The sequence below is a fragment of the Panthera onca genome, chromosome B2 (assembly GCF_046562875.1).
Source record: "Panthera onca isolate mPanOnc1 chromosome B2, mPanOnc1 haplotype 2, whole genome shotgun sequence".
NCBI lineage: Eukaryota > Metazoa > Chordata > Mammalia > Carnivora > Felidae > Panthera > Panthera onca.
The window spans coordinates 18,120,561-18,148,090 of NC_138343.1; the positions used below are offsets into that span (position 1 = coordinate 18,120,561).

At 49.6% G+C, this 27,530-nt stretch overlaps 1 protein-coding gene and 1 long non-coding RNA gene across 4 annotated transcripts; one reads left to right on the forward strand and one right to left on the reverse strand.

Moving 5' to 3' along the window:
* The first annotated feature begins 1,046 nt into the window (after positions 1–1,046).
* Positions 1,047–24,310, forward strand: TFAP2A (transcription factor AP-2 alpha). Of its 3 annotated transcripts, none has more exons than XM_060614822.3 (7): positions 1,047–1,380; positions 10,609–11,043; positions 14,169–14,220; positions 16,304–16,535; positions 18,456–18,574; positions 20,548–20,689; positions 22,522–24,310. In XM_060614822.3, the coding sequence occupies exons 1-7, from the start codon at positions 1,348–1,350 to the stop codon at positions 22,808–22,810; spliced, it is 1,302 nt and encodes a 433-aa protein (XP_060470805.1). In that variant the 5' UTR covers positions 1,047–1,347; the 3' UTR covers positions 22,811–24,310. The 3 variants fall into 3 exon arrangements, with proteins under 3 accessions (XP_060470805.1, XP_060470804.1, XP_060470806.1); XM_060614821.3 differs by lacking the exon at positions 1,047–1,380 and adding an exon at positions 5,804–5,915; XM_060614823.3 differs by lacking the exon at positions 1,047–1,380 and adding an exon at positions 8,492–9,349.
* On the reverse strand, positions 19,769–22,976 carry LOC132666755 (uncharacterized). Its single transcript, XR_009604820.3, has 3 exons — positions 22,879–22,976; positions 20,708–20,824; positions 19,769–19,997 (listed from the first exon to the last, which is right to left on the reverse strand). It is a non-coding gene; the product is annotated as an uncharacterized LOC132666755 (long non-coding RNA).
* Positions 24,311–27,530: the final 3,220 nt, after the last annotated feature.

The window sequence follows — 27,530 nt, forward strand, 5'->3', positions numbered from 1 at the left end:
CGGGACAAGTCTTCACTCCCCAGCGCGGAGCTGACCCTTTACACACTTTGGCCTGACGTGTCCTAGACGATGTGAAGCCGGTTCTTTCTTTGTTCATCTTAGTCCCCGCGACGACAGCAGGAGGGGATAACCGAGCCTGTCCCGGGAGTTCCAGGCCCCAGCCCTGGATCCTCAGACCTCAGACCTCGCGGCTGCCGGAGTGGGGCCGGCACGGTCGCGGAGGAGTGCGCGGCCCGAGGCTAAGCTCCTCACCCGGGCCTCCCTCCCGACCAGGTGTGGTTCCTGACGAAGTGGTGAGCTCCTCGGGAGCCCCAAATCCTGTGGCTTCTTTTAAATCTCCCTTCTAATTAGAAGCAGCGGTGAAATCACTTGAGTGATTTTATCTGTCATGGGAAAGCAAACCCCAAGCCCAAACCTCAGCTGCCCATCCCAGAACCACCAACGCCCCCATTCTCCCTTTAGAAAGTTATTAGTGGAAAAGATAAAGAGCTGGGAAGCCATAGAGGAGTGGGGGAGGGGCTCACCTTAAATAGAAGTGTAAGTGTATGAGTGTGCAAGTGTGTGTGTGCGTGTGTCTGCGGTGGGAGGAGACTAAACCTAGAAGCCAGAAATGAAACAATCGCGAACGTTTTCACCTACTGAGAAACACTTTGATCTGGGATCGGACGCTTGAAGCAGCCCTGGGGCTCGCAGATTCGGATCCGCGAGGGCCGGGGGTGTCCTGAACCTCGTGGGCCGGTGAGGAGGCCCGGACCGGGGTCTGGCCCTACAGCATGCAGCCAGGTGCGCGGGACCTATCCGGTCGGGCCCAATCTCCGGGCCTTGCTCTCTTCTTCCACCCCACCCCCACCCCCCCCCCCTTCCCGGATCCTTCCCCCCTCGGGGTGGAGACTCTCCTAGCCCCAAAGTTCCGAGGGGGGAGGAGAGTCGACGGAAGAGCGCGTAGATGCCCCCATTGCTTGAGTGTGAAAACACACCCACTCACGCTCGCATCGCGCCCTGCACACCCCAGCAGGCAGTCTGCCTCGGTTCCCCGGTCAGGGACTGACCGGGAAAGCGGGTTGGGGCTGTTGGGAAAAGCAGGAGCTGATGGCGAGATTGCCGCGGCTATAAATCCATCACTTCCCAGGTCAGCTCTGCGAGGCGCTGGGACTAGAGCTGGCGGAGTGAATTCCTGGGCTAGCGCGCATGCGTCGGCAGGTAGCAACCCAGCTCTTTATGACCAGGTGAGATGTTGGTGAGCAGGTAAAAAAGGAGGATTTGCCTAAGCGATTCCAGGGAGCGGGCCCGGCCGAGCCCTCCAGCCCATGCCCGGCGGGGACCCGTCGCCAGGAGCGCCGAGCCGCGATGTCCATACTTGCCAAAATGGGGGACTGGCAGGTACGGGGGTTTGCCTTGGCTGGGGTTGAAGTGGGCGGGGGTGGAGCGGGGGAGGGGGCCGGCAGGGGGGGAGGCGGAGAGGAAGAGCCTTGGCCCAGGGCAGGGAGAGTCGTAAGTGAGGCGCGCCTGGCAGCGCCCAGGAGTGTTCCCAGGAGAGAAAGAGGGCAGAAAAAAACACGCGCTGCCGGCGGCCCGGAGCTGGGGAAAGTCCGGCGCACGCTCCACAGGTGGCCCCGGGGGGTCACTTGTGGTTTGCGCTAGAGCTTTTCATGCCCCCCCCCCCACACACACACACAGCAGAAACAAGGGTGGATGACTAATTCGGGAGGGGGAAGGGCGCCGGGCGGGGGTTGCAGTGCGTGGTAAGGAAGGTTCCCGGCTCGGTCCGCCCTCCGTTCTTGCCCTAGACCCCAGGGCTACGCATGTGGTGGGGTTCTGGTGCACCTGTCTTCCTGTCTCCCAAGTTTGGGGGACCTAGTGAGGGGTGGAGAATGCAGAGGGGTCCGGATGGACGGGTCGCGCCGGCGAGAATGTTCTTTGGGGAAATACTTAAGAGTTTGCACAAAGTTTAGCCTCTCAGTCGGAGTCGTGAAGCCCGTTTGCGCCGCTTGGGCTACGGATTGGGGTGACTGGAGGAGGAGTGGATGGTGGGGGATAAGGCAGGTCCAAAATTCTTCCAAACGAACGCCTGCCAAACTCGGCCCTACTAGGCCGCCCCTATTACAAGGCCAATTGGGCCCTGGACCTTGGGATCCCTGAGCTCCGGACCCGACCTAGGCCACAGGAGCATTCTTGTAGCTCTCTCGGCTTCTAACTTCCAGACATTTCCCCTACGGAAACCCGGGCAGCTCTGGCCAGGTTGGTGAGGGTAGCAGCCTCTCTCCTCTGTGGCCAATTTCATAATGGGAGCTGCGGGGCCCTCTCCCCGCCAACCCCCAACCCGGGGCCAGAGAAGCCTGGTTAGGGCAAGATTCTGGGTGCCTAGAAGCCTGTAGGGCAATTTGAACAGAACGCCCTGAACTTCCAAAGAAAAGTCGAGGTCCTGCTCTTTCTGGGGCGAGTTCCTTTTCTTGTTTCAGATTTGTGCCATGAGAAGTAAAGGTCAGAGAAGTCCCATCTTTACTACATTCCCTGGAGTTGGGGAAAGGAATTCGTCTTGCAATTTTTATTTCTTTCCTTGTATTTATAATTTTTATTAACACTGAGCTTTTTTCTGCCTCTCCCACCAAGTTAAACCTCACTGAAATGCAATTTCAGCCCCAACGTTAGACTGCCTTTGGGGTTTGAGGGTGCAAATACCCACACCAAACACAAACGTTAGAAATCCACACCTTTTTCTCCCTTGCCCCCATGGGCCTCAGGACCCTACGTTCTCTTTTCTGGAGGGTGTAGACTCCGGGAAGTCTTTGGCTGAGGGCTTTGCAGGTTTCTCCGCAAGCAAGCCGAGTGGACTTCACAGCAGAACGCCTCGGGTCTGAGTAGCACAGCCTCGGTGGAGGTCCGAGCTTCCAAAGGGCCTCAGGTTCCGAAGCGGTGAGATCCTGGCCTCAAGGAGAAGAGAGTGAACCCTGGGCCTAGCTCCTGCGGGCTCACGGTTTGGCAAGAGGTGGGAAGCCTGCCTCTAGGGTGGGGCCCATGGATTTGGGGCCTGGAGGGGTTGGATCCTTCAGGCTTGGCCTGTTGGGCTCTTGGGTCCCACTGGGTGGTGACAACCAGAGAAAATAGCCATTCAGGCCCCTTGCTGTCTCTTTGTTCCTCGGGCGTCTCCGTCTCACACTGGTACTCATTTTTCCCTCCAACGCCCTCTCCACGCCCCCACTCCAGGCCTGGACCCCCGACCTCTATCCCCAGGCCTGGCGCTACTATCCCGGGGCGCTGCTGGGGACGAAGCATTGACATGCAATGAAGCGACTTGTCGTGGTAATGACGTTCACACAAACGCGGCTCGGCTGGCTCCAGGGGCTCCTGGGGCGCGGGCCTGGGCCTTTCTTCAACCCCCGTAACTCGGGCGGTGGCGCTGAGCCCTCAGGCCCCAATCTGCACCTCAAAGGCACCCTCGGCGGGAATACAACAACAGTGTAGCAGCCCCTGCGGGTGCGGAGCCAGAGATCTGCGGGGCACGGGTCAGCCGGGGTGGGGTGGGGTGGGGGTGGGAGGCAGTGGAGAAGATAAAGGGCCTTGAATGCCTTCCCCAGCCAACAAACTGAAAAAGTGAAACTTGAAGTTCCCTTAAGCACACTGTGGCGACGGCTGAGGGTGTAAAAATCCCATGCTCCCAGGCCTAGGATTTGGCCTACAGATCACGCTCGGTGGCTGCGGCTGCCGTTGGGAAGGTGGAAATGCTCGCGGCGGCCCATCGCCCGACTTCTAGGGACTTCTAGGCCCCGCGTTGCGCGGAGGGCCCCGGGGCAACCCCTTAGGGTGCGTGGTGCCAGCCCCGGACCGTCACCCTTTCCCCCGGTGGAGCGGACTGTGTACAGCCACAGACCCGTGCTAGTGTTCAGGTGGCAGAAAGGAGCGTGGGGAGCGCCCCGGGAAATGTCCCGAGCTCTAAATCCCCCTTCAAGCTCAAGTCTTCTTCCCAAGTTTTGGGAGGAGCCTCTGGCCTACTCTGCCTAGCTTGAGGAATTTGCGGGGGTCACCCAGAAGGAGAATTGCCCTTTTACAGATTTGGGGGGAAGGGGGTTTTCCCTCTTCTCGTCTTCCTTCCACCTGTTAAAAAACGCTCGAATTGTTAACAGCCTCCGCCCTTCTGTAAGGACACCCCGTGGAAACCCGGGAGGCCTGGAAGTTTGCAAGAAACAGGCCTAGATGGAACCAGAAGTCATTACTAGAGCAATTCTGAGGCAGACCTACTACTGTTTAGTGAGTTTGTAGTATTCAAGAGCGAGAAAGACACACAAAAACTTTTTCATGGAGGACAGATGAGGAGCTCAGCCAGAGAAATTAATTACTCTGTATTTCGAAGGATTACATGAGGTCTTTCTTGTTAGTTTCTCCCTTAAAATAATTTACTAAAACAGCAGAGAGAAATAATAATAATAATAATAATAATAATAATAATAATAAGCCCCGGTGGGGCGAGCAGGTCCCTGTGTGGAGCGGGAGAGCCCAGACTGGCCAACCTGGACTCGGGGGTGGCCCCGGGGCCTCCGGGTTCCGCGTCAGCCGGGCACTGCGCCGCGAGCGCGCCCGCTTTAGTAACATCACCAAATCATGAAGGAACTCTCCCTGCTTTAATTAAAAAGGGGGATCTTGGGAAAACTGGAGCAGATTAGCACAGCGAAGAGTTGGTTCCCAGCGATTTATTTTGATGCATGAATGACACGGCGCACACATGTCGGTATATCGGCTCAACTCCAGAAGCGACTGTGAGACTCCATAGGAGTTCTGTATTTTGTCCATATCGCACCTAGGAAACCCTTAGCCCAAACACCACGTTGAATTATCACTCAGCTCTAGCTTCATACAAACGAGAGGAAAATCATTTAACCCCTGGAGCTGTCAACTAACCTCTTCAGGGTACAATTTTTATTTTACACGCGGCAATTAAAGGATCGCAAACCCCAGCCGAGCCACTGGAGCCGTTTGGCAAAATCTTCAACTTGGGGGGGGGGGGGGGAGCGCAAAGCCAATAAAACTCCCAAAGCGCTGGGGCCCGAGGTGGAGGCTGCCGCGAGCGGAGGCGATCTCTTGTTGGGCAAAAATCCTGGAGTGACTTTGCCGGTCTTGGTTTGGTGATTATATTTAATTGCGAAAGGGATAATAATTTCTAATAAAATTGGACGGGGCCGAAAGGACCTCGCGGTTAGCGGTGGTAGGGGTGAGGGAGAGGTGCTGAAAGCTGGGCCCCAGGCGCAGCCGCTCGGACCCTGCACAGTGCAGGTTTTTTGTTGTTGTTGTTGCGGAGGGCATCTCCCTGGAGGAGGAGACGGAGAGGAAGGGGAGTGGGGTGGAATGGGGCAGCGGCGGGGGCTGGGGGGTGACTGGGGCAGGGGCGCGCGGCTGGTCTCCGGGGAGATTCCGTCCGCTCACAGGCAGGCGTGCGCTCTAGGAGCAAGTTCGCGGCTTGGAGAGGCCTTTATACCTGGGTCGGAGCGGCCGGCCGCAGATTGCGGTGCTGGCGAGCAATTGGACTATTGTTGATATGCTAATGAGGCGATTAGGCTGTTGGTAAAGAGCTGGAAAAGGGAAAAGTTTCTACCATTAGAGGGAGATCTCCGAGCGCACACGGGAGCTCTTTCCCTTCTCGCCTCCTCCTCCTCACCCTCCTCCTCCTCGCCCTCCTCCTCCTCCTCCTTTTTGCCCTCCTCCTCCTCCTCGCCCTCCTCCTCCTCCTCGCCCTCCTCCTCCTCCTCCTCCTCCTCGCCCTCCTCCTCCTCCTCCTGCGCTCACCGCCGGCAGCCGGCACTTTGCGCTTACCCAGAGAGTAGCTCCACTTGGGTGCGAGGCGGAGAAGGGGGCAAATCCGTTCACGCCGATCCATGAAAATGCTTTGGAAACTGACGGATAATATCAAGTACGAGGACTGCGAGGTAAGCGCGGCGCCGGGTATCCTTGCGGCCGCAGGCTCGGAGCGCTACCTTCCCGCTCCTCCTCCTCTCCTCGCAGCCAGCTGCGAAATGCGGGTGGGACAAACTTTCCCCAGCGCGGCGCCCGCCTCTCCGATTCGCCCGAAGAACGCGAGGGAGAAGCTGGAGAGGAAGGATGTGGACGCTGCCTTCTTTCATTTCCCTCCTTCGAAGCTCGTGTCCCACTTTACCCCCCCCCCCCCTTTTTTTTTCTGACCAGTTTTGGGTCTGCCTAAGAGTGGAGCGGAGACACGAGCTTGGGTTTTTGAAGCAGTTGCTGGCAATTAGGCACGCGTCTGTGCACCCGGCGTGTGTCTCCAGCGAGATCCTGGGGGCTCGAGTCACCAGGAAGAGAAAGGAAAGAGAAAACCCTTTTTCCTCTTTAACTTCCTCTCCGATCTTTAACATTCCTTCTTTTATTGATTCATTTTTTTACTTCCTCCCTATCTTCCCCCTCCCTCCCCCCTTTCTAAAAAGGCTCCTTTCTGTTTGGAGAAGGGGCCCGCACACTTCTCCCTGAGCTGGGTTGCACCTCCCGGTTATGGGGTTCAGTTTGGAAGCACTCCTCTCCCACATCGCTTCGGGGCTCGCTCCAGGTATCTCTGTTACTGAAGAAGTTGTAAGCAGCTTCTCCCTCTGTGGGACACTCGGAAAGCATCCCTGGGGTGGCGGTGGGGAGGCTGCGCGGTGCGGAGCCGGCCGGCCGCGGGGTCCTCCAGCTGCGGCCCCTGCAGCCGCCCGGCGCTCGGCTGCGTGACCGTGGGAATCCTGGCGGGGCTGCACGGGGCCTCTGGTGCGGGGAGCCCGCGGGGCCGATAGAGCGCGCCTCATTGGAGCCCGTTTTACAAGCCAGGGTCTCCAGAGCTCGGCTTCTTGCGGCAGCCGGGGAAGCCCCAGCACCGCCGCTCCGCCCGCGGGAGGCGCTGGGAACCCGCCTGGCTGCGGCGGCCGTGAACTCCTTCGCAACCCCCGCTGAAATACGCGGAGGGGTCACGGGAGGGGGAGGAGGGCCGCGGCCGATGATTACCTAAATAGGTGGTAGTCCCTGCCTTTGCTGTGTTGTTTTGTATTCTCTTTTCTGCTCTTTTCTTTCTCTTTGACATTTGGAGCTGGAAATGTCTGGCGCAGAGGTCTGTGCGGGCGCAGCAGCGTGGGTCTTGTCTTCACTTGAAATCAGCACCCGGGTTGATGTGAACGATGTGTCACCCGTTCCCTTCCCCCTCTCCTTTCCGTCGGCTATTTTAAATCTTTCTCCTTTCCCGGGCCCTCCCTTCACCCCACGGGGCACGAGGTGACATCCCACGGGGACCGGCGCTTCTCTGGGGGCTCCTGCCGTGCGCGGTGCCGGGCTCAGCGACCCCAGGGCAGACCAGCCGCTTTGTTTTCAGGCCTGGGGTGGGGGGTGGGGGTGGCTCTGCGAACTGGTCCGAGTGCAACTGAGCCCCTCAGTCGAGAGCGAATTGTCCCCGCCAGGGCTGCGAGCCCGAGGCTCGGGCATTTCACCCTCGCGGAGGCCGAGCCCTAGGCGGGCGGGGTCCGAACCTCTGCGCGGCGCTGGCCGCCTGCGACACTCAGGTGGGAGGCGAAGAACTTGCTCCCTCTGAGAGGGATCCTGTGGGGGCGCGTGTGAATGTGTGTAAGCGAGGCCAAAAAGAGAGAGGGCTGTTTCAACAACTTTGCGGTGGGCGAGCGCCGGAGCAGGGATTTCGGGTTTCCGAGCCGGCTCGGGGCTGTCTAATTATGTCGGGGCTCTGCAGGGACACGCAGGAGGCGAGGTGCCGCTTGTTCTGACAACCCAGCGGGCGGACTGGCAGCGGCGGCAGCCGGGCCGCGCTGGGAGAGAGCGAGCCGTGTCATCCGGGCGGGGGTGGGGGGGGGGCGTCGGGCGGGAGTGGCCCAGCCAGTCGGACGGGTTTGCGCCGGGAGCCGGGAGCCGGTGCCAGCGGCGCCCGGGCTGGGCCGCCTAGCGTCTCTGCGCGCCCCGGGCCGCGTCCCGGCTCCCCCGCCCCGAGCCCCTGCCCCGGAGAGCCGAGGGCGGGGCGGCAGCTGCCGCAGAGCGGAGCGGCCCGGGCCGTCCGAGGGGAGCTCGAGCGGCGGCCGAGGCGAGGGCCGGTGGTGGAGCGGGCGGGCCGGTCCCGGGCGGGGCGCCGGGCCATGGAGCAGCGGCGCGGCGGCGGGCGGCCGAACCCCGAGTCCCAGGCCCGTCTGCGGAGCGGAGGAGCCCGCGGCCGGAGAGGGCCGGGCAGCACCTCCCGTGCCGAGAGCCCGATGAATGCCCGGACGCGGTCCCCGGCAGCTCCGGCCCGCGACGCGCGGCCCCCACGGTATCCCGAGGTCTGCCCCAGCCTTTTAGGTCTGATTGTCCTCGCTCGCTTCCTATCCCCCCCCCTCGCTCCCTCCCCCTCCCCCGCGGCCTCCCCCTCTGTGCGCTCCGGCTCGGCCCCCTCCCCCTCCTTCCCTCCCTCCCTCTTTCCCTCCCTTCCTCCTCCCGGGCTCTCCCTCCTTTCCTCCCTCCCCTCTCCCCACTCCGGGCTCCCCTCTCTCACCCACACTTTCTTTCTCACACACGCACGCAGACACATTCTCCCTCTCTGCGCTCTCTCCCTCGGTTTCCCTCTCTCCCTCTTTCTCTTTCACTTTTGCATGCCCTGCAACCTTTTAAAATGTTGCCCCTTCCCTGTGATTCGCCAGACGCCGCGCCGCGGCCCCCCGCGCGCTCGCCCGCTCCCTCTCTCGCCCGCTTTTTGTCTCTCGCGCTCCCTCTCCCCACCTCCGATTTGCTACACTGAGGCTCCCGTCAATGGACTGCATTGAGAGCCGGCTCCGGCGCGAGTTGCCTCTCCGCTTCACGCTCGATTTCCAGGCATTCTTCCCTTATTAAGTATTCGTGTAATATTAATAGTCATGAATATCTGCTATTAGGAGGCTCCAGGAACGCTGCCCAGCGCGGTTATTAGAAGCTCAAGCGAAGCCGCCGCTAAGAAAAGAGGGGAGACACGGATTAAGGAACACGCACATACACACAGACACACACACACTTTTTTTTTTTTTCTTTTTCCTCTTTTGGGTTTTTTTTTTTTTTTTTTTTTTTTTTCATTTTTTAAGGAACTTTGAATCCTAACCGCTCACGGCAGGATAGAGACCGTGGGCTCGACCAGCTGAAGGCGCCGCTCCAATCGGTGGTTCAAGTTCGGATGGACCAGAGCGGGGCTCCAGCGCTCGCGGGAGCGTCTGCGCCGTGACCGGAGTCCTGGGTGGCGCGGGGCTCTCGGCGCCTTTTGTGTGGGGCGCGCTCGGGCGGCGGGGCAGCCGGGCTCTCCAGGCTTGCTTGTTTTTTTCCACCCTGACTCGTTACCCCAGACTCTTCGCAGATGTTAGTTCACAGTTTTTCAGCTATGGTGAGTCCCATCCCCACCCCCATCCCTGTTTTCCTTAGGAATTCTGTTCTGGAAACCGGGTGCGGCGGGGCTGCCCGCAACCTCGGGTTTCGCGCCCAGGTTTCCTTCAGGGCACCCCCCCCCCCCACCTTTCCATTTGCATTTCTCTCTTTCCTCCTTTCTCTCGCTTTTTTCATTCTTAAATCGAATGCATTACCCCCTCCCCCCTGCTCGACCTCTCCCGGCGCGCAGTCCTACCTCGCCGCTACTTCCCCAGGCGTGTTCCTCAACACGTTCATCGTTATTTCCTCGCGTATTCACTTGTTCCCGAGGTGTTCTCAACCTTTGGTGCTTAATCCATCTGCAGGAAGAACGCGGCCCGGTGTGCCCCCTACCCTCGGAGCCCGGGCTCAATCTCCGAGGGTTCGCACTCCCTGGAATCAACTCTGTTCGCCTGTTTTGCAAGCGAATTACAATACAGGGACATAAAGTCAGGCGTGTCTTGTGCCCTTTGGGGCTGGGGTGCAAGGGGCGGGAGCCTCCGCCCCGGGGTACACCTCTCTCTTTTAAACCCAACAAGGCTGAATCTTTCTATTTTAAACCTTGACTTGACGTCCCCGTTTCCCCCATCCGTATCCTAAAATCGACCCTGTCGAGAAAAAGGCTCCCAACTGAGGAAGCGGAAAAGACAGACCCCCATCCTGCAGTTAAAACCTTCTTTAAGCTGGTAATTTAAACGTGTGCTTTCGTTGCAGCCCCTCTATGAGATGTTTCCATTTAAATAGTCATGAAATGGTAATGGTCTTTGAACGTGTGTGATTTTTTTTTCCCTCCAAATAAATGAACAGGGTGTAAACAATAACGCAGTGGCAGGCAGGTTCAAATCCGGGGGAAAAAGGAAAGGCCGCTTCTGCTGTTTAATATTTAGCAGGAATTTTAATTTTGCTTAAGGGAGGTTTCACGCTGCAGCTAAACGGAGTGTATTCTGGGAGGCCTTTTTCTGTCTCCCCCCCCCCCCCCCCCACTTTCAAAGAAACGCCTAAGCAGAGCCTCTTATGCCCCCACATTTGCACCATCTAATTCCCTGCGTTTTGGAAAGAGCCCGCCTCACTTCTGGGGTATTTTCCGAAATGAACAAGTTGGAGCCCATTTCTCTCGGCGGCCTGCCGATGGGAGTGAGCGGTTCCCCACGCAGTCTTGCGGAGTGGATTTAGAGTGGACAGCTGTAACTCGACGCCTGATTTCTCGTTCTTTCCCCTTCCCCTCTCTCCCTCTTGTAGGACCGTCACGACGGCACCAGCAACGGGACGGCACGGTTGCCCCAGCTGGGCACTGTAGGTCAATCTCCCTACACGAGCGCCCCGCCGCTGTCCCACACCCCCAATGCCGACTTCCAGCCCCCCTACTTCCCCCCGCCCTACCAGCCTATCTACCCCCAGTCGCAAGATCCTTACTCCCACGTCAACGACCCCTACAGCCTGAACCCCCTGCACGCCCAGCCGCAGCCGCAGCACCCGGGCTGGCCCGGCCAGAGGCAGAGCCAGGAGTCTGGGCTCCTGCACACGCACCGGGGGCTGCCCCACCAGCTTTCGGGCCTGGATCCTCGCAGGGACTACCGGCGGCACGAAGACCTCCTGCACGGCCCACACGGGCTTAGCTCAGGACTCGGAGACCTCCCGATCCACTCCTTACCTCACGCCATCGAGGACGTCCCGGTAAGAGGCCGCGCGGGGGGCGCGAGAGGGGACGCAGCCCCTGCTCACCCACCCCCAGAGAAGATAATCGGGACGTGCGGCGGGTGGGCCTGAGGTTCCCGCGATGGCGTTTACTTTTCCAAAATTTCATACTATTTTTGGGGGGCGGACGCTTTGAGAACCCACGGCAACGACCGAATTAAAAAAAAAAAAAAAGTAGTTGAGAGTTCTATAGCCTAGAACAAAGGTTCCTGGAGCTCCTGCAAACAATGCCTGCGTTACCATTTCCACCAACACAGAAATAAATCAGACGAATGTCACCATTAACAATATCTGCCCCTCTCCACGACAGTAAACTGTTTCGATTGGGATAGGATCTAATTCCACCGCTGCGTCTGGCGTAGGGATTTCTGTCTGTCCTGAAAAAGACGTTAAATCCGACCAGAAGAGCTCATTAAATGCCCCGGCAGTTTAACATAAAGTGTAAACGACACCCTAAGAAAATCATTTTTGCCGGGTTTTATAAGCACTGGTGATAACTAAAAGTTATGTGTGTACCCTACCCTGATTAAAGAATAGTAAGTAGCAAATCGGAGCAGGGGACATTAAAATGCAGCCTCCTTCTCCTCCTAGGGGTGCTAAGTGCTGACCTCATAAATCATTAGCTGGGTTCCCAACGCCTATCAGAACCTGCTACACCCCATATTAAATTAAATGTTTTGAGACTATTGGGCAATACATTATTTGAGTTCTGATTCAGTTATCAATAAATGCAGTTTAAAATGATTTCTGAATAAGCATGGTATTAGCACATTTACTATTTACAATGTAAACCTATTGATAATTTGAAAGTACTTTCTGAAATTAAATTTAAACCAGCATCTCTGTTTCAATTCTACGTATTTATGGTTTCCTCACAACTTTCCTGAAATGGAATTAGAATGAGCCAATAATTTTATTAAAGCTGTAAAGGCTCTGTTAATGCTACTTTTCTTTGGAGAGGAAATGTATCTGGATGTGATTTTTACTAAAATGCTATTTCAAATTAGTGCATCAAATATTGCAGCAATATGTCCGTTGACAGTTTAATGATTACTGCATTAGATTGCAAAGAAAATGGTCAGATGAACTTACCTGCTTGCTTGGTGAATTTAAAACATTATTTAAGTTACATAGGAAAATAGAAAATTTATTACAGCTCTCACTTGGCCCAGTTAATCACTGAAATTTGTTGGTTATGTTGAGCAGCCTTGCATGGAAAGCAAGAAAGTAGGCACTTGATCCATTGTGGGATTTAGTAAGCATGGTGTGTGTTTGTCTGTGCTCATAAATGTTTTTGGAGACTGATACTAAACGGTACATTTCTTGGGAAGTAAAATGAGAGAAGCAATAGTTGAGAAAAGCGCAATTAAAAAACCAACCTGGAAGTTGTGATCATTTTAGTTCCCCTTCCCAAAGAGCCTCTGAATCCTTTTCCTAGCCTGCTCTGTGGAAATATTTGAATTGCAAAATGCATTGCAACCTTTTGGAATTACTGTGAATTAGGATTGCTCTCCTTTGCAGAAATTCCAAAGTGGCTGGTGTGAATTCTTAGCACCTGTATAGTCACTCTTTGTGGTGAAATTAGTCAGTAGGAGAAATTAACCAAAAGATCATATAAAAGCAAGGAAACTCAGTTGCAGCTCTTCCCCCCACCCTCCCCCACCTATTAAGAAAAAAATTCTTTCAAAGGAATTTGGGTCAGGAAAAGGGTTGTTTTCAATTTTCCCATTGCTGCAACAGTTAACCTTTAATAAGAATGACTGCTAAATATTTAAGAAAATCAAATTGATGGTGAAAATTATTTAATCATTAATATCTCAGTGGGGTTTTAAACTTAACAGTCTTCCCTGTATGGACAAGGTCTAGAAATAACACAAATAAAAGTATTATGCCACACTACATTTACTTTATGGGTTGAGGGTGCATGCATAAAGGGATCATATTTCCCCATATAGTTAAAACACAAGAACTGCAGCAGTAGTCATTTCTGAACATTTCTCAATTTAATTATACTTAAATCCAGAAGCACTTTAGGCAAGTTACAAATGAGAGCATTGAGTATAATAAAACCTGTAATAAAGCAACTTAGTACCATCCACCCGGAATCATTGCGATCAGGCACAATTAACAGGAGCATAAATCCAAGACAGAATGGAAAATGTTCGAATCAGTATTATTGTTGGACAAAGACTAGAGAAGGAAGTAATAGTTTTTTAAATGGTAATGCCTGTGTTTGGTAACGATTGCGAAATCTTGTATCTCAGCAGCCCTGGTGCTAATTTGTAAACACAGCCAGACATTATATTGCCTGTCAGTTTCTGCATTAGAAAACATGATTTCATTTTACTTTCTAATCACGTTTTGACTCTAGCACACACGTATACCCATCCATCTGTAAAAAAAAAAAAAAAGAGAGAGAGAGAGGGAGAAGAAAAAATAAGAAAAAACCCCAACAAATCTGCTGCTGGACAACAGGGGGGAAAAAACCGCAAAGGTTTTGTTTTTTGTATTTTTTTTTTAAAACCATTTTCATATTCCTTTCTGATACCCGGTTTAGGCAGTAGTCTTCTTTAAAAAAATTATTTTTAGTGTTCCATAAGTGAAGGTGTGTATATGCATTTGCTTTTTATCACACTACCTAAAACGTTTAAAATGCTCCCTTGTTACTCCCGCCTCTGTCATTTCTATTGTGTTTCTCTGGCTTTTGCTGCCCGAACACTCGAATCGCTAAGGTCCGAAGCCGCTGAGGCGCCAAAATAAAGCCAGGTGTATTTTTAAAGGTTGAACTGACTTTGTGAGAAAGATTAGGTGCTCCAAAACTTGGTTTCATTTCCAAAGAAAGTTTTATTCCCCACCCCCACCTCCTTCAAACATGGATTATTTGCTGGGGGAGGAGAAATGGGCCGTGGGTGTGCAGTGAAACCTCTTGAGTTGCAAAGCCTCAAAGTCCAATAAGCCAAGATGAGATGTTTATATATAAATGTCACTATTTGGGAGGGGGAAATTTTGATTCTAACCCTTCCCCTCCCCCCATGTTGCATGGAATATTCATTTCCTTTTGTTTTGATTATACACTTACATCCATGTGTATCCTTTTGTTGCAGCATGTAGAAGACCCGGGTATTAACATCCCAGATCAAACTGTAATTAAGAAAGGTAAGCCATTTCCTTCTACATTCCAGGCATGTCCTTACAGGCATAGTGCTATTTAAAAGAACTTGCAGAGCTGTATTTATTTTTTTCAAATAGGATTTCCTAAAGGCTCAGAATTAGCAAATAGATGGGCTTGGAACAGCAATGCTTAAGTGATCGGCTCTCAGTGTGTTAGTAATGGCAACAGGCTAGCCTTGTTCATGATTTGACCATTTCATTTAGTTTAATGATACATGGACAAACACATGAAATGTGTAAGAGTTGAACTGATTTGGAAGTGGCATTTCAGTTTTCAAGTGGTTTAATAGTTTAGTTCATCTGTTGTGTGCGTGGCTATGAGTGTTAAGAAGGGGTATAATGCTAAAACGGTGCAAATAATTCAACGTTAACAGAAGGGCAGTTGTGTCTTTGGTAACACTCCTTAGCAGAGGAAGAAGAAACTTTCATGTTCTTCAATTTAATTTCTCATTAGCTGTTTAAGGGGTTTTAAACTTTGTGAATTAGGTTAACAAAAATTTGGCTTTTGGTTAAAATTAGCATCTTGAAAATGTCGGGATTATTAGCATAATTGTTCAGAGCAGAAATTGTTCTTAAAAAGTGTCAAGTGACTTGGATGGATTTGTAATTTGTATTGTGTTTAGTGAGTAGAAATAAAGTTTACTGGATTAAATGCTATTCACAGCAGCTTTTTTTGTTGTTGTTATGGTGGCAATGTTACATTTCAGGATTCTAGGCACCACCAGAGGACGATGCTATATAAAACTGTTCTCATTTCTAACCCCAATCAGTATATTGTTAGCCAGTTTAAAGTTTCATTTTTTGCATCTGTGAAGTCTTTGTCACGTCAAATTAGATGTGCAAGGGATAAATCTTAAGAGATGCTCTTTCCAAGTCGACATGATAATTGGCTCTTTTATTAGTAATCTCTCAAGAGTTCGTTTAACTCCTATTGTCTCTATTAGCCTCCCCAGAGCTATTAATGTCACAAGTGATCTATCCAAAACCTAGAGCCCCCTACCTCCCCATACGTCTAGAATATCCCCATTAAAGAGGGAGGAGTACTGTGAATAGAATGTGTGCATGTTATTATATATGTCTCCTTGTGGAATTTTAAAATACAAATGCATACTGTACTTAAATGGTTGTGAATGCATCTGAACTCTATTGGTGTTGAGAAATGTAACATGGTAGTACACTTTCTGCTGGCCTTGGCTTTTTTCTCTAACTATGGTGGGGCCGACCATGAAGAGCTTATGATTTGAAACAGCAAGAGTATATCCTCTCCCCTTCCCAATGAGTACTCTTAAGCAGACAAGGGTATTAACGATTTGCTGGACAACAGGGCATACATCCTATGGTAGGCCTATTTATCCTTTTTTTTCTCCCAGTTCAAAATGGGGCTTTGGGATGGATTTCCACAACTCGGGTCTTTTTCACAACTAAACCTAGGAAAGGGCTTATTCCTCAAAAGGATGGGTGGGGCACGTGTGGTGTGTGACAAGCGAATCGACCGCCTCCCAGCTTGGTGCCTTAACTGCAATGCTCACTTACAGGCCGCTTCAGCCACCTAAACTCTGCTGATTTTAATTATAGGTCTCTGAAGCAATCTCTTCCCAACACTAAGGCCCCCCCCCTCCCACCCCACAAAAACTCCAAAGTACACACAGCTTGCTCTCGGGTGTGCAAACGTAATCCCCTCCCCTGCACCCTGACCCTATGCTCCAGCACCTCAGCTGGGGCCACTGTCCTCGGATGAGAGCCCAGGGGGTCACAATGTCACTACCATTTGTAGACAGCACCCTTGCGGCTAACAGGAAAGGGTTCAGCCGGAAGCTCGGGCCTGGCTGGTGGCGCGAGGTGGAGGTGCCTGCCGGCCGCCGGGTGAGGTGCGCCGAGGGCCAGAGGCTCGATCCCCAGGACTGGCGAACACCAGGGAATAGGCGAGAAGAGGGGATTTTCTGGGCTGGCAGGAAACGGGGGGGGGGGGGGGTGGTTTGCAGCGCAAGGCCGGGCGAGCGCCGGGGTCGGGAAGGACTTGGGAGTGACCCTCGACGCCCACACGCAGCTTCCCCGTCTATCTCCGCAGGCCCCGTGTCCCTGTCCAAATCCAACAGCAACGCCGTCTCCGCCATCCCCATAAACAAGGACAACCTCTTCGGCGGCGTCGTGAACCCCAACGAAGTCTTCTGTTCAGTTCCGGGTCGCCTCTCGCTCCTCAGCTCCACCTCGAAGTACAAGGTCACGGTGGCGGAAGTACAGCGGCGCCTCTCACCGCCCGAGTGTCTCAACGCTTCGCTGCTGGGCGGAGTGCTGCGGAGGTGAGGCCCGGCTCCGCCCAGCCCGCCCCGCCTCGCGGCCGCGGGAAACACTGCGCCTGCGCGGGGGCGACGACGCAAACGGGCCTCGCGCCACGGCCCTCCCTTCGCGGGAAAAGAAAGGGGCGGGGAGAAGAGCGCCAAACCCGGTGGGTGGGAGCTGGGGGCGGGACGAGGCGGCGCGCGCTTGCGCCCTTCCCAGGCTTCCCGCGCGCTCGGCGTTCTGGCGCGCGCCCGGGTCCGCCGCCGCAGCGCGCTCCCCGCGCCCTCCGCCCCCAACCCAACTCCCCGCGCGCACGCGCAGCTCTTTGCACCGCGCGTTCAGTCCCGGCTGCTGCAGCGGCGGGGCGCCGTGCAGCCACCTTTTTACTCTCGCGAACACCTTGCAAACCCTGGAAAACTTCCTCTCAGGCGCCTTACTTTGCCTTACCTCCGTGTAGGGTCTCCGACGGAAATCCACCGCCCTTTGAATAGATAGGGTTTTTAAGTGGAAGACGGTGGCTTTCTCTTGAGTCCGCCGCCCTTCCTGCCCTCTCCGTCCCCCCCTCTGTCACTGTCACCTCTGGCCAGACGGCGACTCCCCGTGCCTAAGGCACACGCATTAGTGGTTCCCGTGTACTGCGGCGGCGATGTGCTCCCGGCAGTGTGCAAAATACGGTTACGTGCATCATTCTGAGTAGTCGTTGCCCACGAGTGCGTGTTACATACGTGGCTAGGGATACACATCTCACCCCTGTGAGGCCGGAATGATTCGTTTCGTAGATAAGATTTTATAAGGGTCTGCAAGGTGAAGCACCTTCCCTTAGGGCAGATTTCTCCCTCCCTTGAGCTGCGTCCTCCTAGGGTTCCACCCAACTTTGTGAGTGGTGGGTGTTGGGTGGAAGTTTCCCACATGATCTTTTCCTTTTTTTTTTTTTTTTTTTTTTTAATAAGAAAGTAGACCAAGAACTTCACTGTTTATGCCATTTATTCATTTGTGTATCTATGGACCCACAGGCCCACTCTGATGGGTATATCCCATGCAAAACCTTACAAAGCCGTTTTTGGAAGGTTTTAACATCAGTTTTTCTAATCTTTTCTTTCTCCTTCAGTCATTTTGCTTCCCTTTGTAATCTTTCACTGACAGAGATCTGAATCCGCCCTCTGCTTTTTCCTCCCCTTCCCCCATCCCCAATATTGGAGACTGTTTACCTAGGGGAGTATAATCTAATCCACACAATTAAAGAGCACTTGAGTAGGGAATAAAATCTGAAATTAATTAATTTGCTGTTTTATTTAAACAATTTATCTTAACCACTTTCTGATTATGGGAGTCTATTTAGACATCTATTTAGAACCACCCCCATTGTCGCTGAAATCAGTGAAATTTTTAAAGGCTGATCTCCGCTTTTGACATTTCCAGTTAGGCTGGTGACATGGCATGTAAACAGTTGGTGAAATGAATTTCCCACCGGGGCTAAAGCCAGAGCAAGAAACGTGAGAGTGATGATAACTTTGGTTACTCTGAACAACCTAACAGCAGTCCTTGCAAAGACAATTTAAAGACCCCACTGGGATTTGTGTGATTGTAACAACAGGGAAAATATACAGCAATCAGTTGAACTCAAGAATACCTCAAACCCTAGAGATGAGAGTTGTGTTTGTTTGTTTGTGGTTCTTCTTTAGAGATTTGGGAAATCAAACCCTTCTAACCTGCCACGGTTGCTGCAATCAACTGCACGCGGGGGTGCTTCACAGTCAAGCATTTGTCTTCTATGATCTTTCTGTACCATTCCTTCCTAGATTTCCCTCCCTTAAGGATCTCGGGGCCACGATTCTTGACTGTGAAAAGCACATTTTAGGAAGTTTTCAAAATGAAAATAATGTGATGTAGAGCAACCCAGTGTTTTCTCAATCCCTTTCTTGCATATATTTGTGAAACAGGGCGAAGTCTAAAAATGGAGGAAGATCTTTAAGAGAAAAACTGGACAAAATAGGATTAAATCTGCCAGCAGGGAGACGTAAAGCTGCCAATGTCACTCTGCTCACATCACTAGTGGAGGGTAAGCGAGTCCACTTGCTAACAAGAAGGGAACTGTCTTGTGGGAAAATGGATAATACTTAGTGGCCATTTGGTTGTGTTTTGTGTCAACTGGGCAGTTTCGTTTTTTCCAGAGGCTGTAATGGAAGTGAGCGGAATCCTTGCATGTCGAAAAACTATTTGCATATACTCCTGTCCTCCGTTTTTCTTTCCCCCTGCCACAAAATTCCACCTCCGTAGCTCAATATGGACCTAAACAATGTGAAAATTTAAGAACTGCATATATCTCAAGTTCCTGTCTCCTTCAGAGAGCTCAGCAGTAAATCACTTAAGCTATTCTGACATCTGCATTTGAGAAATGCGTGACCATTACTTCCTGAATTAATTTGGGAATCTTTGACCTGCATCCTGATTTAAGACCGTCCTGAAAGCTCAGGGTTATATGCCCTTTCAGGTTTTTGTTTTCCAAACATATGCTCCCTTATCTCTTATTTAATTGTGCTTCTCTAGTGGAGGGGAAGAAAAGTGAGCAATTTTAGATTTTGAATTGTTTGGCTAGGAAAGAAAAAAGAAATGGAAGCATTGCAGAAAGTTTCTCATGGCAGTTTTTAACACACCACACACACACACACACACACACACACACACACACACACACACTTCCAAACCCTTCAAAACAAAAGCTACTCCTGTTCTCACTCCATGCTATAGATACCCTGTCACCAGAACCCACTTACATTCCTGCTTCCTCTAGATTCCTGTTAACTTTTTCTGATACTGAATTAGCTTAAGTTTAGATGTGCTGGGAATGAATGTATAAGCTTTCTTGTGTTTTCCTATGCGTTAGGTTGAAGATGTTTTATGCCCATAGGAAAAAAAAAAAGACACATTACCAGGTAGATTTCAAAACTGCCATTTCTATTTCAAGAAGGCATTTTGTCTTATTTACATCTTGCACTTGAGGAGATACATTACAATTGGATTTGAGCTCCAGCTTATAAATAACTAAAAAAAAAGTTTAAAACTGTAAATTTGAGAAAGAATCCTATGAAGCATTTGTTAATGGCGTTGAGGACGATACCATAATTGTTAAATAATAAGCGAGTGTTCAGTGCCAGAAACTCAACTACAGTAGCATTACGTTAAAAATAACATCAGTACATAAGAGAACCCACTATCCATACCCCTCCGCCCCCCCCCCCCCCCCCAAGAATTACATGCAAAGGAAATGATAGCAGTGGCAGTAGTGGATTCGGGTATAGTGTGAGCAGTGTGAACGAGTGTATGGGCTTGGGGGTTGAGTCCTGTAGCAGGGAGGCAGTTTCTGGAGAACTGTTATTGTTTGCGATCCGCTCCATTTTATGGAAACGAGCTCTGCAGAGAGGGCTTTGATGCTCTAATTGGCGCATGCGTTCTTCCGGAGCTGGAGCTAATGGCAGGAAGCCCTGCAGTAAAAACCAACTGGTTCAGGAAATTAAAACCAAAGATTCGAAAATCAACAACACAGACAGACTCAGTGGAGTGACCCTCAAATCCTCTTGGTTAATCGGTTTGGATGAACAGATAATTATATGCGATCAAGTTAAAATGTAAACCTTTAGTTGTTCCCTCGAAGAAAAGCTCAGCGAGTAATTATGAATATCATTTATGAATGTGTTGATAGGTGTGAGGTTGGAGTACAAGAAACATTTAAAAAGAGAAGTTGGGAAAATGTCATCAGGGTGGGGGAGGGGACTGGCGGGTGGGGGAGGGGACTTACATTTTCAATCCCTCTTGGCCTTCTAGGCCAAGTGGCCATTTTTTTTTTTTTTTTTCTGATAAATTCATCTGCCAGATACTACAGAGAAGGAAATAAAATTCCTGAAATGAGAAAACAAGTAGTTTGTGTTTTCTTCAACATCTGGATTAAGAAAATAAGAGAGCTGGGAGGAAATTTTGATCTCGGCTCTTTTCAACCTTTTGTCACACTGCCTCTCCTCTCTCCCCTCTTGCCAGGAGAAGCCGTCCACCTAGCCAGGGACTTTGGGTACGTGTGCGAAACCGAATTTCCTGCCAAAGCAGTAGCTGAATTTCTCAACCGACAACATTCCGATCCCAATGAGCAAGTGACAAGAAAAAACATGCTCCTGGCTACAAAGTAAGGCATTTACCTTACCTCTTCCGGGGTCTCTCTGTGTCTGTTGTCCAGAGAAAGAAAAATCGAAATTGTTTCTGGTCTCTCCGGCTTTTCTCCGCCTTCTTTTGTGTTAATCAGCTTTGGTGTTGTAAATAACTGAAATTAACAACACACTCTTATTAAACCATACCGTTTTAAAGGGGAAGTGTAGGCGGGATTGTCGTGTGTTTCCATCTTAATCCTCTCTTCTGCTCCACCTCATTTTTTAAAAAATGAGTGTGTGTGGGGGGGGGGGGGGAGGGTGGGTAATGTAGGGATTTGATAGAAGCTCAGTGTGAATTGGTGACTGTCTTTTCAGAAAGCCCAGCATCAAGTCCTTAAATGGGGACCAGGCTTGCCTGTATCAGTTTTTGTCTCCTATCAGTATGGTCTCTGAGGGCAAGGATTAAGCAATGGTCTGTAAAATGTGCAAGCCAGGAGTCCTAGTTTCAACCTTAATCCCTTATCCCATTTCTTGCCTTTCTTTCTCCTCCCTCCTCAAAAGTGACGCGCGCACACACACACACACACACACACCCACAAGTCTTAGCCTACAGGCGAGATGTCAAATAGGTTTCAAAATGGCCCAAGTTATATTCCCATCAGTGCTTGGGCTGAATAGGCCCCTCCAGGTGGTGTGTGAAAAGAAAATTACTGTTTTGATATGTTTTCTGGAAATTAAAAGGCCTGTTCGGAAGCCCTTAATTATCAAAGTCTGTGTCACAGGAGGGCATGGAACCAGAGGGCAGAGGCTGGGGCCTCAGGCGGGATAGTTTCTGACCTGAGGGCATCAGCTGGACTTGGAGAAGGCAGCCTAGCAGTGCTCCCCATTCTCCCTCCTCCCCCACCCCCACCCCCTCCAGGCTGCTACTGCCTCAGGGAGGCCCCAGCAAGTCCTGCCTTCCCGGATTCAGAGACAGCTTCCAGCATACAGGCCTCATCTGCCTGTATTTCTGACTTTTCCAGACCCTTTTTGAAATGCCAACTTTTTCTCTTCCCTTAGCTTCCTAAGCCCACCCGTATTCAGTTTCCTTAGAGATTTTTCGGGGGCTGAGGGTTGGGGGGTGGGAAAAGAGGTGGAAGGAGAAATTGAAATTGAAGGGTCGATTTCTTCTCAAAAATCAGTCTGAGTTGTCCCCAGGTAACAGGTTTTCTGTGACCTTTTTTTTTTTAAGGCAAAATAATCCCAAGAAAAGTTTTGCCTTCCTGTCTGCATCCAACCTGATTTGCAGGTGAATGAGTGGAGACCATCCCACCAACTGAGGTCTCTCTAGACCTCAAGAGCAGGAAGAGGGTCTGTCTAGTATTTTGAACCGGACAACTGATGGCTGTGTGCTATTGGCCATTGGCGAGATGCCTGTGTTTCTGACTCCTGCCCGTCTTATTCTCTTTTGTTTCTCTTCTAACGTGTGAAATGTGTTTCTGTGTCTGGGGCATTTGGTATGAGTGAGAAAAGAGGCGGTTAGCAGTTAAGGGTAGCTGAGGGGTGAGAGCGAGAGGAGAGAGAGAGAGAGCGAGAGAGACATTTGTGAAGGCAGGAAAGGCATGCATTGACGGAAGGAGCCATGTTTCAGTGGACACTGAGAGGTGACTGGGTCTTTCCCCAAGTCTGTCTCTGGGGCCGTGGGTCAGGTCGGGGTTCCCCGGAATCCCCTGGGGGTGACTGCAGGGAGAAGGGTTTTCTCTTTGCTGCTGGTACTGCCCACAGGGGAGCCTCATCTCTCTCTCTCTCTCTCTCTCTCTTCCTCCCTCCCCCATCACTCTCTCTGTCTGTCTCTGTCTCTCTCTCTTTCTCTGCTTCACTTGTGCTGCAGACAGATATGCAAAGAGTTCACTGACCTGCTGGCTCAGGACCGATCTCCCCTGGGGAACTCACGGCCCAACCCCATCCTGGAGCCCGGCATCCAGAGCTGTTTGACCCACTTCAACCTCATCTCCCACGGCTTCGGCAGCCCAGCGGTGTGCGCCGCGGTCACGGCCCTGCAGAACTATCTCACCGAGGCCCTCAAGGCCATGGACAAAATGTACCTCAGCAACAACCCCAACAGCCACACGGACAACAGCGCCAAAAGCAGTGACAAAGAGGAGAAACACAGAAAGTGAGGCTGTCCTCCCGCCCTGCGCCTCCCCGCCCAGCGAGCCCACCCACTCGGTCGTCTCCCCCCACCTACCACCGCAGGCAGGTGACAGCTTCGGAATCAGCGAACCCCACTGCTGCTACTGCTGTTGCTGCTGCCGCCGCCCGCCACCCACAGCCCTCCAGAGTCCGAGAGAGGGGCCCTGTCTCTTCCGGCAGCGGGACCGCCCCTGCTGACTCCGCCCCCCCTGCCTCGACTTCCCTCCCCCCCCCCCCCACCAGCACCAACTCCCCCGCCCTTTGCCCTCCTGTGGAGCCTAAGAGAACAGAACAGGCCTCGAAGCCAGCAAAGAAAAGTTCTGTCCAAGTGTGTGAACCTTTTTTAAAAAACAAAAACACAAAACAGAAAAACCAACAGGAACCCAACAGTGACAACCACCACAAAAAAAAAAAAAAAAAAAAAAATTTTTTTTTTTTTTCTAAAAAAAAGAACATAAAAATGAAAAAAAAAAAAAAGATACGAGCTTCATGGGACTGAGTCACCACCTTCCCTTACATACTTCGGTTCAGATTGTAGCCATACTAAAAAAAAAAAAAAAAAAAAAAAAAAAGCCAAAAGGATAATGACATTTTTATCAGTATTGTGAATAAACTTGAACACAAACACAGGAATTTCCATGTCATGTCTTCAGTTGTAGAAGTTTTTCCTCTTCAAGGTAAAGCGACCAACTTGAACTTTCTCTGGCAACACGATTCACAGTTATATAAGGGAATCAGTGTTCACGTCTCTGTATATATTTATTTATGTGTAATTTAATGGGAATTGTAAATATGGTGAGTCTGTTTTAAGCCTCTTTTTTTTTTTTTTTTTTTTTAATTTATCTGGTGATCTCGTTTACCTCTTGTTTAGTGGGTTTTGAATCTTCCCTATTAGTTCTTCATGTGGTTCATGGTACTTATTTAGAAATTCAAGGTTTGGGGGATTTTTTTTTTTTTCCTCCTCTGGGATTCATGAATTTAGCCCTGTTGTAGCATGTTAAAGACGACAAGGAGACAGCTGAACGAAGGAAAAAAAAAAAAAGCCAACTAAAATTTTATATATAATTAGTATTACATTTAGCTTTCCATTGAACTGAAAGAAAAAAATGTGATATCGGACCCTGGAAAGAGTTTTAAACTTGAGCGGTTTGATGACCCTTCTATGTATTGTGGGGAGAAAAAAAAAAAAAGTTTATCTTATTCCACTATCCTCCCTTGAAAGGATCATTCCAGCAATAAATGAGTATTGTCTTTAAACCAAGGGTAAGGGATTTCCCCCCCCCCCCCACCTCCCTCTCTCTTTCTCTCTCTCTTTTTGTTGAAAGAACTTCAAACATTTGGGACCACCTGGTATTCTGTATTTTCACTGGCCATTTTGGAAGCAGTTGTAGTTGTATTGTATTGACTTGTGCTGGCAGTAGTTTTCATGCCTGTCAATGTATCATAGTCCTTTGTTGCCCAGATAAATAAATATTTGATACGCTTTATGTCGATTTTTTTTTATTCAGGGGCTGTCTTTACCCAGGCGTATTTTTGTTCTTGGCAGTATTTTTTATTCAGTATGGTTACAGTAATTGAGTTTAACTCTCCCTTGGCAATTGTTCCGTGCAATAAGCAGCTGAACCCATTGTTTCCCTCAAGTATAATAAAAACTTACTTTCAACTTGGAGTTCAGAGCAGGGTATCATTTAGATATTCCACCGAGTCTGTATTCAGACAAATGACACAATAAAACCCAATGTATTCTTTTGGATAAAAGATTGTTTGTACTGCTAAAGGAATGACATACTCTCTTTTCCTGACTAGAAACATTAATTTTATTATTAAAAATAAAGTTTTATTTTATTTATGGTGACCCTTTAGGTTTTCGTTTGTGTTTTGGAAACCGCAATATAAAACCTTCAGAACCAAACTGTTAAGGATGACCGGGAAGATGGAGAAGAGAACAGAACAGAAGACACACACACCCCACCCCCCCCATAACTGCTCTGGAACCTGTCTCAGAGGATAACTGAAATTTGAATTGTTAGTTCATTAGCACAAAGGAAATACCACGTAAACCTTCACTTGCTGGCTCAAGCTTCTCAGTGGCTAAGACACGTCAATGAGCAAGACCCAGCTCTGGTTTTCTGGGAAGGGAAAAGGAATGGTTAAACTCACGTGGAGCAGGGAGAGAGAGGGTACACTGCCTCCCATTTATTTTAGTATTTTATTTAGGGCTGAGTTCACTACTCTGCTGTTCTTAGGATCTCCTGAGGTAGCAGAGGTGAGTGGCAATGAGGTTCATTCCCAGGGTCTTTTCTGCCTGCCCCCTAAATGCCGACCCACCCTTTTCTATCACCTCGGGGCTCCTCCTAGGACCTTTCGGAAATAGAAACTGTGCCCTGAGGTGGGGTGGAGAGGGTGGGGGAGGGCTGTGAATCCTGCCCCTACAGACTATCCTATCTGTCTTCTACAGTAACAGGACTATATGCTTAGCTCTTAAAGCAGGAAGGACTTCCTGTACCTAAAAATGGTGAATTCAGAGCTTTTGGAAAGTCTGATTTGGAAAGTCTTTGCTTTGGAAGTGAAGGGGATTTTTTAATGGTTTTTAAGAAGAAAATGGAGGTAGTTAACTGGAAGGTTTATAGGAAAGGTCATAGGAAATGTGTCTAGCTATACATACTGGAGGAGATTTAACAATTGTTCATCCGGTTTGACATTCCGAAGGACTAAGGAAGCAAAGCATTAGACAGTGTCCATTTTGCAGCCTTTTGCTTTCTAATCTCCTTATGGAAGGCTGTGTAAAATCAATCTCGACAGACGAACGAGAGTTGGTGGAGTCTAAATTCTATTTTCCAAAGCCAGAGAATTCATAACAATGGTGGTTTTTTTTTTTTAATTTCAAATGGAAAGTGTATTCTCCGAACGCAACGCAGCAATTGTTTTTTAAAGCGGTTATTTATTATTTCCTAGAGAGACTGGTTAACTGTAACGTAGATGTAACAAAATAATGAGGCGAATGAACCCTAACTGTACATACTCTTGACAGAAATGAAACGCACACAGCATCGTAGCAGGTGAAGTGAAGCATTGTCTATCAGGGCTGTTTTTCTTGGCTGCATCTCAGATTGTGTGGGGGATCCTAACCTCAGGCACAATAGCATTCATAAACAGCCATACATTGCTGCTTTCTCCAACGACACATAAATACTCATTTTAAAACGAAAACAATCTTATTAAATACCATTCATTCATATCTGGATTTACAGATGCTTGTTATGTTGGAAAACCTGAACCCAATATAATCCTTGCATCCTGAGAAAGATAGAAAGGAAATAGTGGGTTAGAACATTACAAGGTCATAATAAACAATGGTTTCCAAATGCACAGAATTAGGTATTTTTATTCCGTAGTTAGGCATTTTGAGGATCAGGATATTGTGACTTTCTTTTCCTTTTTCTTTTTTTTTAATATTTAAAAGAAGTTATATCTATTTCTAAGGGGTGGGAGGATTAGAGCAGTTATTATTAAAAATAATTTCTATGGGTCTAACTGAAGATTATATGGATTTTGACTTTATCTGTTGTGACCAATGTGTATTTTTTAAAGCACATGGTGATTGCTTGACAGGTCACATGTTTATATACTAACAACCATGATTCTCTGTAGATTAACTCAAATTAGGATACATACTTGAGTTATAAGGATGCTTGCTAGGCTATGCTAATCACCACGCCCAATTTTTATGAAAACACAATGCTCCTTTATTACCCCTTCTGTTCTCCAACACCCTTTAAAAATCACAATCCAATCCATTCCTCCCCAAAATCGAATATTAATATAATTTGAGTTCTTGATGGAACTACCATCAGGACTGCAATGCCCCGCAGCTGAAATAATATTTAAAATAGAAGGGATTTGACATTTGAGAAGTCAGTGGCTTGAAATACCCAGTTGTACTTAGCTAATTCAGTCCTTAACCTCTGGTTTCAAATAAATCAATTACAGTCGATTCCACTTCAGTTCAGAAGTGCACAGGGTTTTAGTTAATTGAATACATTTTATTCACTTGCTAGGAATATTCATTTATCAAAATTCCAAATTTAATGTACATTTCTTTACAACTCAGGTTACGTAAGACTGCGCAATCAGATCAAATTTGCCCTGGTTTCCTCAAATCCTCTAAAAATCTGAATTTCACCAGCCTTTATGAAACAGTCTCCCGATTTCTTGCTCAGTCAAAAGTAAATTCATAATAATTCCATGTCAGGTAAGAGAGCTGCTTCCCCCCCACAAAGAAAAAAATCACATGTGGTCATCAACCTTGGGTTAAGTTTAAATAGGTTAAGAACAGAGCTGGATTAATTAAGTTTTAAAAAAGTATTGACCTGAAATTAAAAAAAAAAAATTACGCATGGTTTTCATTAGAGCTTAACTTTGCTGCAGCTGACAGGTATGACAAGCGTTTTGTTGTTGTTGGGTTTTTTGTTTTGTTTTGTTTTGTTTTTGTTTTTGTGGTCTTAAAGCTGCAGGCTCCTTTTCTTAACCCTCTCTCTTCCTCTGCCTCCTCCCTCCTCCGGCTTTTGGAGAAGTGCTTGAGTAAATAGTGAAATTGTTAACTGAAAGCAGTATGGTTAAATGTGCCCAAATGAAGTTGTGCTTTAAACAGATATTGATGTATGCAGTGTTTTATATTTATTGTTTGTAGCATCCTGCTGGCAGCCG